Here is a 19935-nt window from a genome sequence, read left to right as displayed (position 1 = left end):
TCACCAAAGTCTTCAAAAACCTCAACTGTTCCCCCAGCCCCTCCCCAACTGTTGCAAACCCCTCCCCAACTGTTCCCCCAGCCCCTCCCCAACTGTTGCAAACCCCTCCCCAACTGTTCCCCCAGGCCCTCCCCAACTGTTGCAAACCCCTCCCCAACTGTTCCCCCAGCCACCCACCACACAGAAATTCAAATCCAGAATTTTTTTTAAAAAACAGCAGAGTGGCCCAATGGTCACAGAAAATCAGAAAAATGCAGAAAAAAACCACACAAGCTTCCAGATTCTTGCAAGCCCCTCCCCAACTGTTCCCCCAGCCACCCACCACACAGAAATTCAAATCCAGATTTTTTTTTAAAAAAAACAGCAGAGTGGCCCAATGGTCACAGAAAATCATAAAAATGCAGGAAAAAACCACACAAGCTTCCAGATTATTGCAAACCCCTCCTCAACTGTTCCCCGAGCCACCCACCACACAGAAATTCAAACCCAGATATTTTTTTTAAAAAAAACAGCAGAGTGGCCCAATGGTCACAGAAAATCATAAAAATGCAGAAAAAAAACACACAAGCTTCCAGATTCTTGCAAACCCCTCCCCAACTGTTCCCCCAGCCCCTCCCCAACTGTTGCAAAACCCTCCCCAACTGTTCCTCCAGCCACCCACCACACAGAAATTCAAATCCAGATTTTTTTTAAAAAAAAACAGCCGAGTGGCCCAATGGTCACAGAAAATCATAAAAATGCAGGAAAAAACCACACAAGCTTCCAGATTATTGCAAACCCCTCCTCAACTGTTCCCCGAGCCACCCACCACACAGAAATTCAAACCCAGATATTTTTTTTAAAAAAAACAGCAGAGTGGCCCAATGGTCACAGAAAATCATAAAAATGCAGAAAAAAAACACACAAGCTTCGAGATTCTTGCAAAACCCTCCTCAACTGTTCCCCCAGCCACCCACCACACAGAAATTCAAACCCAGATTTTTTTTAAAAAAACAAACAGCAGAGTGGCCCAATGGTCACAGAAAATCATAAAAATGCAGAAAAAAACACACAAGCTTCCGGATTCTTGCAAACCCCTCCTCAACTGTTCCCCCAGCCACCCACCACACAGAAATTCAAACCCAGAATTTTTTTTAAAAAAAAAAACAGCAGAGTGGCCTAATGGTCCCAAAAAATGCAGGAAAAAACACAAGCTTCCAGATTCTTACAAACCCCTCCCCAACACCAAGTCCTTGAATTCCAAACACCCCAACCCAAAATCCAAAAACCCCCAAAAAAGTTTTAAAAGTTTAACTTACCAAATGGCTGCAAAAGAAGTTTTGGAAAAGCTTCAAAAATCAGCAAAGTCTTCAAAAACCTCAAAAAAGGCTCATTGAAGTCAAGTCGCAACTGCACCTCTTCAAGCAATGCACCCTGGGTATTAACGGTTTTAAGAAAAAGGAAACAAACTTGCAAGACGTTTTCGTCTTGCGAAGCAAGCCCATAGGGAAATTCGTCTTGCGAAGCAGCTCAAAAACTGCAAAACCCTTTCGTCTAGCGAGTTTTTCGTCTTGCGAGGCATTCGTCTTGCGGGGCACCACTGTAATAATCCTAATAACATCTTTTGTCTTCAGGATTGACGGGTAAATCTCAGTCTAATTGGAGCTCAAACAAAGGTAGTAGGGGAACTTCCATTATTGTTAGCAGGCAGGTCTGGTTCTGGAGTTGGGTGGCCTAACAGTGAGGGGGGGTGCTATTAAAGCCACGTAAAAAACAACGACCTACTTGATGTTTAGAACATTTGATGTTTCTCAATCCTCTCCCTGGAGGAAAAAAGATTCAGTTACATTAAAAGGCAGCCATGGCTTCCCCCCACCCCACCCCAGTGTTGGGAGCAATAGCCCTCAGCAGCTTGTGTAGATGTTGGAAGGTTTATAAGAAGTAGGTGCTGAGAGAGATGGGGAGGAACAATCTCTATTCAACTACAAAAGCCCTCACAGCATCCACCAGGCTTTGGCCAACAATCACAAGAAAGCATCACACCATTCCTTCAGGCAGCCATAACAGTCTCTGGATTGCTTGGCATTGGCACCGCATGTGTCCTTCAGCCACTCGCGGAAGAGGTCCTTCAGCACTAAGAACTGTCCCAGAACCACGTACGCCTTGTCAAAGCCTTTGTCTTCCAGCTTCCTGCCAAGTACATCTCCAATGCCAGCTAAAGTACCAAGAGACTTGTCCCCCATGGGCTCAGCCATGAAGTCCTGATGCTTCTGACTGGTGGTCATGTTGCCTGCAGCTCTGCCTGCTCTCTCGCCTCAACCACTGCTCCCACCAAAGGGTGCTGAGAGTTGTTAGAAGACCCACTAGTCTCTTCACAGAGCTACAATTCCCAGAGTTCCCTGTGAAGAGGGATTGATAAACTGCTCTGGGAGCAGAAAAGGGGTTCTCAGCTGTAATGGGTATGGGGTTGCTCGTGCGTAAGTTGCCGCCTCTCCTGGTTATGTTGCCTTGTTAAACCTTTCTGTCTGAACAGCCCTTCAATTCGTGGCTGCCTCAGTTGCTAGCAGAATCCGTCAGTGGGCGTTTCTTAAATCTTTTCCAACATAAAAGTTGTTTGACACCCAGTCTCCTCCTACTCTCTCTGCGCGGAAGTCTTCTGCGCAGGGTGGGCGTGGGTAGCGGAGGACCCGTGCTCTCCCCGCTGGTGTCCGGTGAAGAGTCCTGGAGCCCTCTCGCCGATTCCCCCATCAGCCCCTCTATATCCCTGGTGTTGCGCTGATTTGCTTCCCCATCTGCGGAGCTGCCTCTCTCCCTGCTGGGCCCTTCTCCAGCATCATTTGAGAGCCTTCCCTCCGCCTCTAGCTCCGATGTCAGTTCCCTGACATCAGCCCTCTTAGCAAATCAGTTCCCAGGATTCTTTGAGGGAAGCCATGGCTATTTAAGACAATAGTGTTTTAAATGTGTTTTGTGAATGTGGCCAGTATACAGGTGAAACTCAGAAAATTAGAATATTGTGGAAAAGTTCATTTATTTCAGGAATTCGGCTTAAAAGGTGAGAGCTGGACCATAAAGAAGGCTGATCGCCGAAGAATGGATGCTTTTGAATTCTGGTGCTGGAGGAGACTCTTGAGAGTCCCATGGACTGCAAGAAAATCAAACCTCTCCATTCTTAAGGAAATCAGCCCTGAGTGCTCACTGGAAGGACAGATCCTGAAGCTGAGGCTCCAATACTTTGGCCACCTCATGAGAAGAGAAGACTCCCTGGAAAAGACCCTGATGTTGGGAAAGATGGAGGGCACAAGGAGAAAGGGACGACAGAGAACGAGATGGTTGGACAGTGTTCTCGAAGCTACCAGCATGAGTTTGACCAAACTGTGGGAGGCAGTGGAAGACAGGAATGCCTGGCGTGCTCTGGTCCAGGGGGTCACGAAGAGCCGGACACGACTAAACAACTAAACAACAACAATATATGAGATAGACTCATGACATGCAAAGCGAGATATGTCAAGGCTTTATTAGTTATCATTGTGATGATTAGAATATTAAATGAAATCAGCAAAATAAGGACTGCAAATAGAGCAAATCTCTTTTCTGATAAGAACAGATTTTGCATCTCATTTGGAAACCAAGGACCCAGAGTCTGGAGGAAGAACGGGGAGGGACACAATGCCAGATGCTTGAAGTCCAGTGTGACGTTTCCACAGTCTGTGTTGATTGGGGGAGCCATGTCATCAGCTGGTGTTGGTCCACTGTGCTTCATTAAGTCCCGGGTCAATGCAGCCGTCTACCAGGAGATTTTGGAGCACTTCATTCTTCCTTCCGCAGACCAGCTTCATGGGGATGCTGACTTATTTTCCAGCTGGACTTGGCACCTGCCCACACTGCCAAAAATACCAAAACCTGGTTCGATGCCCATGGGATTACTGTGCTTGATTGGCCAGCAAATTCGCCTGACCTGAACCCCATAGAGAATCTATGGGGCACTGCCAAGAGACAGATGAGAGACATAAGACCGAGCAATGCAGAAGAGCTGAAGGCTGCTATTGAAGCATCCTGGTCTTTCATAACACCTCAGCAGTGCCACAGGCTGATAGCATCCATGCCACGCCACATTGAGGCAGTAATTGATGCAAAAGGGGCCCAAACCAAGTACTAAGTACATATGCATGCTTCTACTTCTCAGAGGTCCAAAATTGCTCTATTTGCAGTCCTTGTTTTGCTGATTTTATTTAATATTCTAATTTCCTGAGATTGTTAATTTGGGGTTTTCATCAGCTGTACGCCATGATCATCACAATTATAACAAATAAAGGCTTGACATATCTTGCTTTGCATGTCATGAGTCTATCTCATATATTAGTTTCACCTTTTAAGTTGAATTACTGAAATAAATGAACTTTTCCACGATATTCTAATTTCCGAGTTTCACCTGTATATAAGGAGGCAGCATCAAAATCTATCTCCTGCATGTGGTTCTGAAGAATGTTTTGACACCGAAATGCATGAAAGATGCTGGCCTAAAAAAAAAGAAAGAAGAAGACACTAGCTTCATGGTACTGCTAGGTGCCATGCAGGGTGCTTTGAAACATTTCACACACATCCACAATTTCTATAAAATACATTCTGCTTTATTAGTTACATACACAGACTGTTCATCTGTACTTATATAATGTTATCAGATGCGCAATCTCAAACTGGATTTAATGTACATCTGCCATAGAATACTTTGCTAGAAGAGAGAGGCAAGTCTGAAAATATATTGAAAGGCACCATTGTTTATTGGGCACAGTGGGGTATACAGCACCAGCAACACAATTCTTTAGCAAGTAAAATGAGGCCCCAACTGCACCATATGTTTAAAGCAATATCACATTGCTTTAAGCAGTCATGATTTCCCCAAAGAATTTTGGGAACTTCAATTTGTTATGGGTGCCGCAGTTGTTATGAAACCCCTAGTCCTCTGATAGCTACAATTCCCTGAGTGGTTTAACAGTCAATCCTTTTACCATGGGAACTTTGGGAATTGTAACTCTGTGAGGGGAAAAGGGAGTTTCCTAGCAATTCTCAGTACCCTTAACTGAGGTTCACAGGATTCTTTGAGAAGCCATGACTGTTCAAAGGGGGCAACTGGCAAGTTGAAGGCTCAGAGGTGGGAGGAAGCTGGAGGCCTCAAGTACACCCAGACCTTTATTGCAACTTCTCATGAGAACATTGCGGATCTTCACTCTCAAGAGGTACCACACTTCCACCAAAGGCACCCCACTCACAGAACATGCCAAGCAGTACTTGCCTGGGCAAACATGGGTTTGTGGGCTGATGGGAGGGAAGCAAGCAGAGAAACAGAAGCAGGCAGAAGAAAAAGGCTGGAATGTGGCTGCCGCCAAGCATGTATTGCTGAAAACACATGTTAAATGCACATAAGATGCAAATTGCTTGTTTTGTTTTGCTTCCGGTTATACATAAGATCTAAGCCAAGATTAGCCACACTAGAAGAGACTGGTTTCCTCCCATCTATATAAAATGAAAGTTTAAGTCTCCTAAAGCTGAGAGCACACCGATACTAGTTAGGGCAGAGGTGGGGAAATCTGTGGCCTTGCAGATGTTGGGACTCCAGCTCCCATCAGCCCTAAGCACCACGGCCCCTGGTCAGAAATGATGGGAACTTTTGTGCAGCAGTACCTGGTGGGCCCAAAGGTTCCCCATCCCTGTACTCTAGTATGAGCATCTTGCCTGTAAAGGGATGATTCAGAGGTTGGAAGCTGCTTGCACCTAGCTCAGTTACCTGCCATCTACTATAGACTTTCACCTTTTCAAGTGACTTAGTGTATAGTGAAATGTTAAAAACACATACAACACAACAACATAGACCTGGGGAAGCCATTTGACTGTGACATTTAAACTAGGACACAGTTTGTTTGCTTCATGCTAAAGACAGACTGCATGCAGAAATTCTGTAATAACCTTGCATCTCACTTTATAAAGTTACTAACTTTACTTACACAGTATTATTCATTTGGGGCACGTAGTGATCTTGGATGAAAAGAATCACCCACACTCAAAGCAATTTACAAAAAAAAAGACAACTTGAAGGAAATGGCTATCTAAATTCTACTCTTTTGTTGCCTCCAAAGTCAATTTTTGCAGAAGTCTAAAGCAGAAAAGTGGGTATGATTTTTATATGCAGGGACTGAAAACCAAGCCTGCTCAAGAAGGGTTGCACATGCCTTCTAAAGAAATTATGCCAAAGAAATCAATCCAGAATATTTCCATTACTGGTAATGGAGGTATAGACCTTCAGTCTTAAGTGCTTTATTTCAATTAGAACTCAATGAATGCGGTTGCAGGGAAGAGCTTAGGCAAATTATTTTTAAAAAGCCTCTCTTATTATATGCTAAGCAACATAACAACATATTAAATGACCAACAGTTAAATGATACACTGCTTTCATTTTTAGCTTCCAATAAACTTGCCCAAAGGGCTACTGTAGATGGGGGTAGCCAATTGGAGACCTTCTCCGGATGTTGTGAACTCCCAACTCCCATCAGCCCTAGCCAAAATACACATGAGGCTTGAACAGCAAAACTCTGGGAGGAGTGCCAATAATAATAATTCCTCTCCACCCCTTGGCCCAGGTCGTTTGATTCACAAAAGAACTTTTTACACAGTGTTCATAAGAACCAATCAGATTTCCTCTGAGCATTTCAAAACCCCAACGTGGGACAAAGTCAGATCAGAAGAAATTCTTTTAATGACAAAGAAACTATTTCCTACTTGAGCATGCATATGTAGCTCAGAGTAAATAAAATAGGAATAAAAGGAGGAATGCATTCAGCAAAACCCTGGAGGTCGTAAACAGGACAGGCAGGATGGCATTATTTACTATCTTCTCGTGAACTCTCTTCCTGGCCCTTAAGATCTATCTAAAAATTAAACTACATCAAAGCTACCTTCTATCTTTATGACCCAGGATGCCTGATGAACAACTGGCCTGTGTATTTAGAATGTTTATACGTGCCTGTCAGGCGTAGAGAAAGCAAATGGCAGAGGTGGAGAGGCTTGTGGGATTCGATCAGAAATTATTGTCAATGAATCAACCCCAGTCAACGTGATGCTTTCATCGCGGACACAAATGGCTTGCTCCATATTTCATAATTCCTCATAGCAATCCCACCTGACCCCCCACACTCTGGATATTTGCACCCCTACATCTCACTGCTTTTTATTTTTATTTTTTTTATTTGTTTTTGTTTTTTGTAAGAAGAGCTTAAGATAGTAGAGGTTAAGGTAATAGATGTACTGTGTTCTCTTCATGTTCATGTATGTGTTCTTGTATCACATAACGATGTCTAGCAGACATTTCTAAAGGAGTGCTCAACAACCTCTGCCTATTCTTTTCTAAAACTGAGCAACTAGGCAGGACCCATGTCAGTCTGCCGAGACAGCACTGAGCATCAGATAAATTGGCGGGAATGTAGTTATAACTTATTTGATTACACGTGAAAAACCAATCATCTGGCAAGCTAACATGAGCATAATTAAAAATAATCTGCTGAACACGTGAGCAATTCCAAGTTGGCCATCCTGCGTCCAGACAGCAAGTTGCTTTCTTACTGCAATTCCCAATCTGAACACAAGAGGTGTCTGGTGGTGCTGCAACTCTAGGTGTGTATAATGCTATCGCATCCAGAGGTAACTTTTGTGTCACCTTTTCCCAGTCATGGAGATTGGTATAACCAATGATACCTTCAGGAATCCATTTAGAAAACCACTTTCCCATGTGTGTGGCATGTGCCATATGAAAGGGTTGTGTACAAACAGGGAGTATACAATTTCCTAAGGTAGTGTGCATATCATATGCTTCACTCAGACAAAAATGAGAGACGTTAGCCACTTTAGCTAAACACATCCACAAATTATAGTTATGACTAGAAGAAGTGCCAGGGGGAAGATAGATACATTGAGTACTTGGTATCAAGAAAACAAATAATACACATGTTAAAATCAGCATAGAGTTCATATTTAGCTGAGTAATCAAGGCTACTAAAAAAGTCCCTGATGCTTCTGGAACATCATGATGCTGAAGTTGTGAAAAGATAAAGTGCGAGACTGGCTTCATTACTATCAGATAATGGAGGCATATAATTTGGATAAGAAAATTGGCTTCCAGGTAGAAAAATCAAAATTAGAAACAGAACTGTTAGAACCCAAAACTAAGATTTTGTCAAAGATGTATAACTTGCTGTTGAAATGGAATACTCAGGATGAAACGGTGAAATCTGCTATGATTAAATGGGCACAAGATGTTGGACATAACATTATGTTTGCTGACTGGGAACAGTTATGGACCACAGGTATGAAGTTTACGGCATGTAATGCTTTAAGAGAGAATATTATGAAAATGATATACAGGTGGTACATGACACCAGTCAAGCTTGCAAAAATCTATCATTTGCCTGACAATAAATGTTGGAAATGTAAAGAAACTCAAGGTACATTCTTTCACCTTTGGTGGACGTGCCCAAGGATTAAGGCTTTCTGGGAGATGATCTATAACGAAATGAAAAAGGTATTTAAATATACCTTTTTGAAGAAACCAGAGGCCTTTCTCCTGGGCATCGTCGGCCAATTGGTGCCAAAGAAGGATAGAACTTCTTTTATGTATGCAACAACAGCAGCAAGAATACTCATCGCAAAGTACTGGAAGACACAAGATCTACCCACCCTGGAAGAATGGCAGATGAAGGTGATGGACTATATGGAATTGGCAGAAATGACTGGCAGAATCCGAGACCAGGGAGAAGAGTTGGTGGAAGAAGATTGGAAAAAGTTTAAAGATTATTTACAGAAATATTGTAAAATTAATGAATGCTAGAATGATGCTGGATAGAAACTAAGTGGTCTTTAGCTGTAATGCTATAAGGGAATATGAGAAAATGGCTATTAATAGGTAATAATTTAATGTTACAATATTTTTAAACTTGAAGACAAAGAGAATGAAGAGGGGAGGGATTTGCTGAATTAACAATTTGAACTGGAATACAGAAAAGGGAGGCGTAAGGAGGTCCGGGAAATAAGCAAATGAAAAACATGTGATGGAAAGACTGAATTGTTTTTAGCTATTATTATTTTTTTGTATTTTTTCCCTTTTTTTTCTTACTATTTTGTAATCTTTTGAAAATCTTAATAAATATCTTATAAAAACAAAACAAAACATGATGCTGAAGTTGTGTCCTGGCATCAGAGGCCAAGGTCTTCAGCATTCCCCATGTCACCTTCGGGCATCCCTCAGCCTTTCGAGGATGAGGACGGGCACGATGGACTTTTGCACGGGGCTGCTGAGCCTGTAGAGGTGGAGTCAGGGTCATGGTCCTTGCAAAGTCCAGAAGGGGATTCTGGAGGCCTTGGTGCCAGCTCATGTCTTGGCTGATAGGGATGGATACAGCGACCTGGAATCCACAAAGGACCTGAGGAAGTAAGAACAGTAGGGCATCCCTGCCCCCAGGTAATCAAAGGAATAGGTCCCTCTCACTGTGGGTTGGGGAGCAGCTGGTACATCACTAGAGGGTGTTCCAGAGGTACCTCTTTCCTACAATGGCGTTCCATAGGAGAAAATTTATTAGGAAAGGAAACAGTTAATGAAGGACACCCACCAATAATATCCTTAGCTTGTGTCAGAGGAATGGAAAATCGATCATGCAGCTGCTTAGTTCCCTGGTGAAAAAATGCACGACTCTCAATTGCATTAGAAAATAACACAGAGAGAGTAGATTAGAATCTAGCATAGGAGAAAGATAGGAATTAGCCAAATGTGATGAAAAGATATCCCACTTCATACAAAAATCACAAAATGAAGTGGAAGTGTAGGCTGGTCTCTGTCAGTTTTCTGATTAGCTGCAAAAAATATGCATAGCTGTCAACCATCCCTTATTTGGCGGGAAACTCCCTCATTCCAGCGCCGTGTCCCGCTGCTATCCCGGATTGATGATGGCTAAAAATGAAAAGAAAGTGGCAATGATGTTTATAGACGCTGAAAAAGCCTTCGATAATGTTTCTTGAAAGTTCATGATAAAGCTGTTAGAACAAATCAGAAGTGGGACTTCCGGGTTGGTGCCTCCGGCAATGGCGGAATTCCTCTGATCGGGAGGAATTTGCCCCGTGGGAATTTGGGTCTGTACCGCCATGGCGAAGGCGGAGACCCGTAAAAATCACAGGCGGGAGAAGCCTGTGAACATGGGATTCGGCGGGCACCTTTTGCGCCTCCCCTACTCGCGGGGAAACCCAGTTTCGGGGATCCGGAGCGACGTGGGGTGAGCGGCGCGGTGCTTCGAATCGTCTGCTTCTTCCACGGAGCGAAGCCGCATAGCTGTTGCCGGAGAGCACTGACTTTTTCCTGTGGACAATTTGACTCTAAAGTAATTACCCGTGAGTAGAGCTGAAGTGGGGGAATTGGATTTTTAAACGTTTAATTTGGCATCGAAATGGGGAGGTTCAATACAGGAAGTCCGCTTCCCCTTTTGTAAATAAACTAAAGCAATGAGCCTGCAAGCTGAAGTCTTGGAAAGTCTTTTGTAAAAAGGCTAAATCTCCATCGGCAAACAACTAACCCCCCCCCCTTTGGAGACAGGAGAAGAGGGGGGGAAGTGGTGGACTGAATATGCCTGTAGGAGAGAGTCAAGAGAGTTAAAATACCACCGCTCAGACCCTGGAAACGGGCTGCTAGCAGGATTGATGTCTTTTGGAATGTTCATTGACAGCGTTTAGAACGTTCCTTGACAGGTAGCTAAACAAGAGAATACATTGTTTCTACTGTCTCCGGCTGTTGTTGTTTTTTTAAAAAAGAAAGGAGTAAAAGTAACTGAAAACTGAAACTAACTTTGAATTATTGGAACATTGTTTAAAAGAGGACAGTACTGACTAATACAAATAGAAACTGTTTTCCCCTAATGGAAGCTTTTGAAATTGGTTGCTCTACAGGAGCTGGGCTAGGGGAATTTCCAGCTGCAAGATAAAGAATTGTGAGACTCTGGGATTGACCTTGAATCTCTTAAGTGTTATGGCAAATGGAAAGGAAAAAACAGACGGAATGTCGACAGAAGAGGCCTTAGCGGTCGTATTAGTGAAAATAAACGATTCGCTGGAACAGCTTCACAAGAAAACAGACGTGATAAATGTGAAAGTGGATGCTGCAAATATTAAAATAGACTTAATGGTAGAAAGTTTAAATAATCTGGGACAAAAGGTGAATACCAATACAGAAACCATCCAGAAATTGATACAGGAATCTACTCTGATACGGCAAACTGCGGATGAAGTCAAGGAGAAAACCCTTGCTGCTGAATGTAAAGCAATACAACTGGAGAGAGAGAGAGTCCCATCCATACAAGGACAACTTGATGAACATAAGCTGACATTTGTTATGATTGAACTTAAAGAGAAACAGATGAATTTGAGGATCAGAGCCCTACCTGAGGAAAAGGAACGCTTGACAGAGTTTCAGGAGGAGACAGGACTAACATCGGTTGAGAAAGAGAGGTATTTGGGGGTTAGTATGACCGCCAGAAATGTGAATTTATTCAAGGATAACTGTGAAGGACGTTGGATTGAAGAGAAGGGGGATTTGGAAATATGGACAAATCTGAAGTTGTTATTGTTGGGCCGAGTTGCTGTGGTGGGGTGAGGGTTGCAGTGTTGTCGGGGATGTTGCTATTGTTTCAAACATTGCAAGCTTTGGATGGGATGGATTGTTTCAGGAGGTGGCAGAGGGACGTCTCTAGATTTGTTTGGCAGGGCAGGAAGCCTCTAGTAAAACTTAAGATATTGACAGATGCCAAAGAAGGAGGTGGACTTGCCCTGCCAGACCCCTAAACTTTGTTGTGAACCATCTGCTTTTTGCTGGCTGAGAGAATGGTTGCTTCTTGAAAGCACTGAAGTGTTGGATAATGGCAGATGAAGTTGATGGACTATATGGAATTGGCGGAAATGACTGGCAAGATCCGAGACCAGGGAGAAGAGTCGGGGGAAGAAGACTGAAAAAAGTTTAAAGACTATTTATAGAAATATTGTAAAATTAATGAATGTTAGAAGAATGTTGGAATGAAGTTATATGGCTTTAGTAGAAATGTTATAAGGAATTAAATATAAATAGATTAATAGAAAATTAAAGGAAAAAATAAGGCAAGAATGTGTTAAGATAATTATAGGATAGAAAACAGAGGAAGATGGAAAGGAATTGCTGAAACAATTAATAGAAGTGGAATACAAAAAGGGAGGTGTGAGGAGGTCGATGGAAATAAGCGAATGAAAGATAAGATATTGAAAATGTTTGAGGTGTTTTTAAATTGTTTTTGTTTGTTTTTGTTTTGTTTTGTATGTTGTGTTTTTGTATTGTATTTGTATTGTTCTTTTTTTCTTTTTTTCTGTTTGTAGTGTTGTGTTGAAACTGTTCAAAAAGTAATAATAATAATAATAATAATAATAATAATAATAATAATAATAATAATAATAATAAATTTTATTTATATCCCACCCTCCCCAGCCGAAGCCGGGCTCAGGGCGGCTAACAACAATCAAATAATCAAACAGTAAAATAGTTACACAATCTAAAAATATTTCATTATAAAAATTAATTAACTCAAATTGAAGGCAACCAATTAAGCAAAATTCTGTGCAGGTTGCCAGAGGAGGGAGTCAGGCTGCGCCCTGACCAAAGGCCTGGCGGAACAACTCTGTCTTGCAGGCCCTGCGGAAAGATGTCAGGTCCCGCAGGGCACTAGTCTCTTGTGACAGAGCATTCCACCAGATTGGAGCCGCAGCCGAGAAGGCCCTGGCTCTAGTTGAGGCCAGCCTAACCTCTCTGAGGCCTGGGACCTTGAGGATGTTATTATTTGCAGACCGTAGGTTTCTCTGTGGGGCATACCAGGAGAGGCGGTCCCGTAGGTACGAGGGTCCTAGGCCGTATAGGGCTTTAAAGGTTAAAACCAGCACCTTAAACCTGATCCTGTACTCCACCGGGAGCCAGTGCAGCTGGTATAGTACCGGGTGAATGTGATCTCGCAGCGAAGACCCCATAAGGAGTCTCGCCGCGGCATTCTGCACCCGCTGGAGTTTCTGGGTCGGTCTCAAGGGCAGCCCCACGTAGAGCGAGTTACAATAATCCAGTCTGGAGGTGACCGTCGCATGGATCACAGTGGCTAGGTCAGGGCGAGAGAGATAAGGGGCCAACTGCTTAGCTTGGCGGAGATGAAAAAATGCCGCCTTTGTTGTAGCTGTAATCTGCGCCTCCATAGAGAGGGAGGTATCGAAGATTACACCCAAACTCTTAACGGACGGTGCTGGCACTAATTGCACCCCCGCAAGAGATGGGAGTTGCCCCTCAATCCCATATCGTCCCGCCCCAGCCAGAGGACCTCTGTCTGGATTTAACTTCAACCGGCTCCCACGTAACCATCCAGCCACAGCTTCCAGACATCTGGTCAGTGTGTCTGGGGCCGAGTCAGGATGGCCATCCATCAACAGATAGAGTTGGGTGTCATTGGCATACTGATGGCAGCCCAACCCAAAACTCCGGACAAGCTGGGCGAGGGGGCGCATAAAGATGTTAAAAAGCATCGGGGAGAGAATATCATTTAAAAAAAAAAAACAAATCAGAAGTGGTCCCAAGTTTTTAAAAGCAATAGCAGCAATCTATTCAGAACAAAAAGCTAAACTAATTATAAATCAGGTGATAACGGATGACTGTAAGATCCAAAAAGGAACAAGACAAGGATGCCCATTATCACCATTATTGTTTATTCTGGTCTTGGAAGTACTTGCCGAAAACATAAGAGCAAATAAAGAGATTACAGGTGTAAAAACTGGGAAAAATGAATTCAAGTTAAAAGCATATGCAGATGACCTAGTGATAACAGTGGAAGAACCTAAAACTTCACTCCCTAAAGTAATAGAAAAAATTCAGAATTTTGGGAAAGTGGCAGGATTTAAGCTAAATAGAAATAAAACTAAATTATTAGTTAAAAACATGAAGGAAGATGAAAGAACCGAATTAGAACAAAACATTGTGATTGAAGTCCATAAAAAGGTTAAATATTTAGGGATTTGGTTAACATCAAGAACTATAAACCTATTTAAAAATAACTATGAAAAAATTTGGCTTGAGGTAAAAAGAAATTTAGAAATATGGAGCAGAATGAATCTCTCAATGTTAGGGAAAATATCAGCGATTAAAATGAATGTGTTGCCAAAAATTATATTTCTTTTTCAATCAATACCAGTCATCCTGAAAGCTGAATGCTTTAAAAAATGGCAGAAAGAGATTTTAAGATTTATCTGGGGGGGCAAGAGGCCTAGGATAAAGCATAAAATATTTACAGATGTAAAAGATAGAGGCGGGTTTGCCCTCCCAGACCTTAAATTGTATTATGAATCTGCTTGTTTGGTATGGATCAGGGACTGGATGAGATTGGACAAGCAAGAGGCATTAGAACTAGAAGGACATGACAACAGATTTGGTTGGCATGGTACGGGAAAGGGAAGATTCATAGAAGCTTCTATAACCATATAATCAGGAAATCATTAATGAGAGTATGGGAGAGATATAAAGACTTATTGGAACAAAAGACTCCGTGGTGGCTTTCACCACATGAAGCATTACTGCTCAAACCACTTGGAAAGAAAGGAAAATGGCTCACATATGCTGATTTATTAAAGGAACATGATGGAAAATGGAAATTAAGAGATTATGATGAGATCAAAGGCCACTTTCAGAGTTGGTTGCATTATCGACAACTACATGAAACATATAAAGAAGACTGTAAGAAAGGATTTAGTTATACTAGATCTAGGTTCAAACGGAAGTGATTGAAGGGAAAGTGAAACTACTGAAGGCCGCATATAGCATACTATTAGAATGGGAGACGAAAGATGAAGAGGTAAAATCACTTATGATTAAATGGGCACAAGATGTAGGTCACAACATTATGATGGAAGATTGGGTTAAATTATGGAAAACTGACTTAAAATTTACAGATTGTTCCCTATTGAAGGAGAATTACATGAAGATGATGTACAGATGGTACACAACACCAGTGCAGTTAGGGAAAATGTACAAAACTAGTTCAAATATATGTTGGAAGTGTAATGAAAAGGAGGGAACATTTTATCATATGTGGTGGGATTGTAAAGAAATTAAAAAAATTTGGGAAATGATATACAATGAATTGAAGAAAATGTTCCATTTAACATTTGTTAAAAAACCCAAGGCATTTTTGTTGGGGATTGTAGGGAAAGACCTGCCAAAAAAGTTGAAAAACATCTTCATGTACGCGACAACGGCCGCGAGAGTTCTGGTAGCACAAGGATGGAAGACTGAAGAAATCCCAACTAAAGAATCATGGTGAGAAAAATTGATGGACTATGCAGAACTGGCAAAATTGACATATAAACTACGAAATAAGGATAACTGTGACTTTAAGGATGAATGGGAACCTTTCACAAAGTATTTGAAGACGCAACAAAGCGAACTGGACTCCTTGGCAGGTTTTGAATAAACATTCACAATTTTTTTACTGATAATAATTAGCTAAACAGCTGGAGGATCTATACAACTCTGTAACAGGCAGAAAATAGCATTATTGGAGAAACCAAAGACTGGAACTGAGGGAAGTCGGGTGGGGGGATGGGTTTTATGGGGGGGAGGGAGGAAAAATGGGGGGAAAATAAGGATATGTTTTTGGAAAATATGTTTTGTTATAACTTTGAATAAAAAAATTATTAAAAAAAAAGATGATGTCCCTTAAATTTCCTGGGTTTCAAAGGAAGCAGCTCCTCTCCCTCCCTCCCTGCCGGCCAGGGAGGAGGGAGGCTCCAACTGTGTTGCTTGGCTGCCCAGCTCGTCCCCCTCCGGCCTCCTCTCACCAGCCTCGGCCCCTGGGAGCCCCTCCCCGCCGGGACTGGCAGGAGCCTCGGGCCCTTCCGCCACCATCCTCCTCACGGCCACCAAACTGAGCGTCTCTGCCTGGAGCCTCCCCTCTGCCCGCTGCCCCCACTAGGCCGTACTGTGGCTGCGCCGCTGAAGGACCCGGATGAGATGGGCAGCCTGGCACGGCCTATGAATTGCTGAGGAGCCTTGAGAGGAGAGCGAGGGCAACCATAGAGAAAGCAGTTCAGAGAGAGGAGGAGGCGGCGGAGGCGTGGGCAGGTGTTCCAAGGGCTAACCATAAAGGGGGAAAGCGGAGGAAGGACCGCAAGCGCTTCTCCCATAGATTTGTAGTGGTAGACTAGAATAGATGGTCTGATCTGCGGGTTTACTTCGGGCGCTATTCCCGCCCCTTTCCTCCTGCCCTGCCTGATGGAACTGAGAGCTGCAGATGGAGCACGAGAGAAAAGATACAGAACTGCAGCAGCATCTTCGTAGCTTGGACTTCGTTTTGCGTGAAAAGTGGTTGCTGCTTGTGTCTTGAGCAGCAACCTCTGGAAACGAAGGGCTAAAAACCGGCGCTGCTCTCCAAAATTATCTGGTCCCTTTTAACTACGTATTTCAGCTGGTTGTCTAAAATCTCTTATTTTGTTTTTTTTTATAAATAGTTTTTATTGCATTTTTTCAGACATCATCAAACAACAAAGAAAAAAAGCAAGAAAAGAAAGAAAGACAGAGAAAAGATAAAATGAATCATGTCCTTCCAGCAGCTTATTTCAACATTCCAACGAACTTCCCCACATCTCCCGCACAATGCATTCTTAACAATAAATTTATCTGCAAATTGTAACCTTGTTTCATGTGTTTCTTTGTACTTTCAATTGCAATTTAAGTTTAAATCCCTTATTGTCCATTTACTCTGAAAACATACCATATTAACATTTTTAACATTTAAACTTGATTCTTTCAATAGTGTTATCCAATTTCATAGATATTGCACTCTCATTGCTGGGGCTAGCATTTCAAATTATGCGTCATTTTATAGTTCATATAACTTATAATATTTTTGCAAATAGTTCTTAAATTTTTTCCAGTCCTCCTCCATAGCTTCTTCTCCCAGGTCTCGGATTCTGGCGGTCATTTCGGCCAACTCCATGTAGTCAATCAGTTGCGTTTGCCACTCTTCCAGCGTGGGAAGATCTTGAATCTTCCAATATTTGGCAATCAGGATTCTTGCTGCTGTAGTAGCATACATAAAAAACGTTCTATCCTTCTTTAACACCTTTTGGCCGACAATACCCAAGAGGAATGCCCAAATTAATGAGGTCGTTAAGTTGGACAAAAAAACAGGATTCCAGGTGGAAAAATCGAAACTTGAGACAGAGTTGTTAGAACCAAAGACCAAGGTATTATCGAGAATGTATAACTTGCTGCTTAAATGGAATACACAGGATGAGACAGTTAAATCAGCCATGATAAAGTGGGCCCAAGACATTGGTTATAATATCATGTTTGAAGACTGGGAAAGGTTATGGACCACCGGTATGAAATTTACGGCATGTAATGCCTTGAAAGAAAACATTATGAAAATGGTATACAGGTGGTACATGACCCCAGTCAAGCTTGCTAAGATATACCATTTGTCTGACAACAAATGTTGGAAGTGTAAGGAGGCTGATGGAACTTTCTTTCACCTCTGGTGGACATGCCCGAGGGTGAAGGCTTTTTGGGAAATGATTTATAACGAGTTGAAAAAGGTGTTTAAATACACCTTTCGCAAGAAACCAGAGGCCTTCCTCCTGGGCATTGTGGGCCAGAGAGTGTTAAAAAAAGATAGAACTTTCTTTTTATATGCAACCACAGCAGCAAGAATTCTTATAGCCAAATACTGGAAGGCACAGGAGCTACCCACGCTGGAAGAATGGCATTCGCAGCTGATCGACTACATGGAATTAGCTGAAATGACAGGCAGAATCCGAGATCTGGGAGAAGACGCAGTGGAAGAAGACTGGAAAAAATTTAAGGACTATTTACAAAAACATTATAAGTTACATGAATGTTGAGAATTTGCTAAGTGTTCTGGAAAAACATGCTTCAGTATTGAAATTGGTAAACGATGGAAATTAAGTTAAGATTTAGAAATGCATAAATTGTGGATTATATAACTAAATGAAAACATAAAAACATTTGAAATAAGGTATTAATTTGCTGTTTATTTTCATTGTAAAGAAAGCAGGGGATGGAGGACGTGGGGAAGTCTGGTTGATTATGAAAATTGATGTGAAAAAGTGAACTTCTTTTTTCTTTCTATAATTTCTTTTCTTTTCTGTAAAACCACTTTTGTTGTGCTATTGATGATGTATTTTTACCCTGGAAAAAAGCAATAAAAAAAAAACTATTATAGAAAAAAAAAATAGAAAAAAGCAAATAACAAACAGCAATATCAAATCCAGTGTTAGGCAAATCAGAGTGGAGCCACTCTAAAATCACTATTCTGTCAGCAGTGTCTGGGGGAAAAAGGAGTCCTGTAGGCGAAAACATTGTATTAAGGAGTATCACGCATATGAAGTGACCCCCAAACTCTGCTACTGCTGTAAAGTAAATTCATTAGGAATTTTAAGTTCAGGGAGGAAAGGAGAAAAAACAGTCTGCAATAGTCAATGAAGAATAAGTCTCACCATCTGAGTGTCAGGAAAAAGCACCAAGGCAAAAGCCAGCTCCAGATGGCTGGAATGCAAAACAGGATGTTATGTTTTGCAGATGTACTGTTGGAGAAAAGGTGGAGCCTATTCTCTGTACTGAGCACCGGATGTTAGCTCAGAGTGTCATCTGACCTGTGCTGGAAGTACAGGGGAGGAGGTGTGTCTCTTCTGATGGAGTCTGAAGGGAGCAGTTGTTTTTCTATGTACTGCTGAGTGACAGGAATAAAACATGTAAAAAGGACTCCTGTCTGTCTCATTTCCCCTCCCTGGGAGAATGCAGGGAGGGAGACAAGAAGAGGAAAGCAGAGGGTGTGTTCTATCTCACATCTAATGAGAAGAATCGCCGGTTTGTTTACCTAGCCTGCCGGGAGGTTGCAGACGGAAGGTAAACACAGTATCTCGCTCAATTGCCTCGGGGGAGGCCAGGTACCTCTGACTGTGAGCCAAGATACTAACACTGAGGTGGGATCGGACGTGTATGCTATGTCTTAATTTTATAAAACACCATAGTGGCATGGCGCAGATCTGCCACAGGAGACAGTGTGTTTAAAAAATTGGCTTTGCTGCTGTGGCTTCAGTAGAAGACTGACAATCAGCTGGCACAACAGTCTTTGTTCTCCCATTTAAACCCAGGCTGGAAGGCCACCCATCGTGGCATTGCCTTTCTTTAGCAGGATGAACTGAAGGAGACAAAGCTGCTGCTAGGAGGGCAGATTTGTGAGCCTCAGTGTCAATATTCTGGCAAGGCTTAATCATTTGAGCAATATCTGTTTCTGGCTTCTGATAAATCGCTGTAAGAGCAGTCTTGCAACCAGCACTTGCATTTTCATAAGCCAATTGTTTCATTAAAACTTCAGAGGCTTCAAGGTTTGGAATTAAAGTACTGGCTTCTCACCAAAAACTAAGGTACTTTCAAGAATGTATAACTTGCTGTTGAGATGGAACACTCAGGATGAAACGGTTAAATCAGCTATGATAAAATGGGCGCAAGACATTAGCTATAACATTATGTTTGCTGACTGGGAACAGTTATGGACCACCGGTGTGAAATTCACGGCATGCAATGCCTTGAAAGAAAATATTATGAAAATGATTTACAGGTGGTACATGACCCCAGTCAAGCTTGCAAAAATATATCATTTGCCAGACAATAAGTGTTGGAAATGTAAAGAAACTGAAGGAACATTCTTTCACCTTTGGTGGACGTGCGCAAAGGTTAAGGCCTTCTGGGAAATGATCTATAATGAACTAAAAAAGGTATTTAAATATACCTTCCTCAAGAAACCAGAGGCCTTCCTTCTGGGCATTGTCGGCCAGAGGGTGCCAAAGAAGGACAGAACT

At 42.2% G+C, this 19935-nt stretch overlaps 1 protein-coding gene across 1 annotated transcript; it reads right to left on the bottom strand.

The window, feature by feature from the left end:
* Positions 1-1588: 1588 nt before the first annotated feature.
* On the bottom strand, positions 1589-2424 carry LOC310697706 (barrier-to-autointegration factor-like). Its single transcript, XM_083484417.1, has one exon. The coding sequence runs from the start codon at positions 2262-2264 to the stop codon at positions 2004-2006; it is 261 nt and encodes an 86-aa protein (XP_083340543.1). The 5' UTR covers positions 2265-2424; the 3' UTR covers positions 1589-2003.
* Positions 2425-19935: the final 17511 nt, after the last annotated feature.

This window comes from Podarcis liolepis (genome assembly GCF_965112155.1).
Source record: "Podarcis liolepis genome assembly, chromosome: W".
NCBI classification, from domain to species: domain Eukaryota; kingdom Metazoa; phylum Chordata; class Lepidosauria; order Squamata; family Lacertidae; genus Podarcis; species Podarcis liolepis.
Note: the sequence above shows the minus strand (reverse complement) of the source record. Positions and strands in the feature narration are given on the sequence as shown.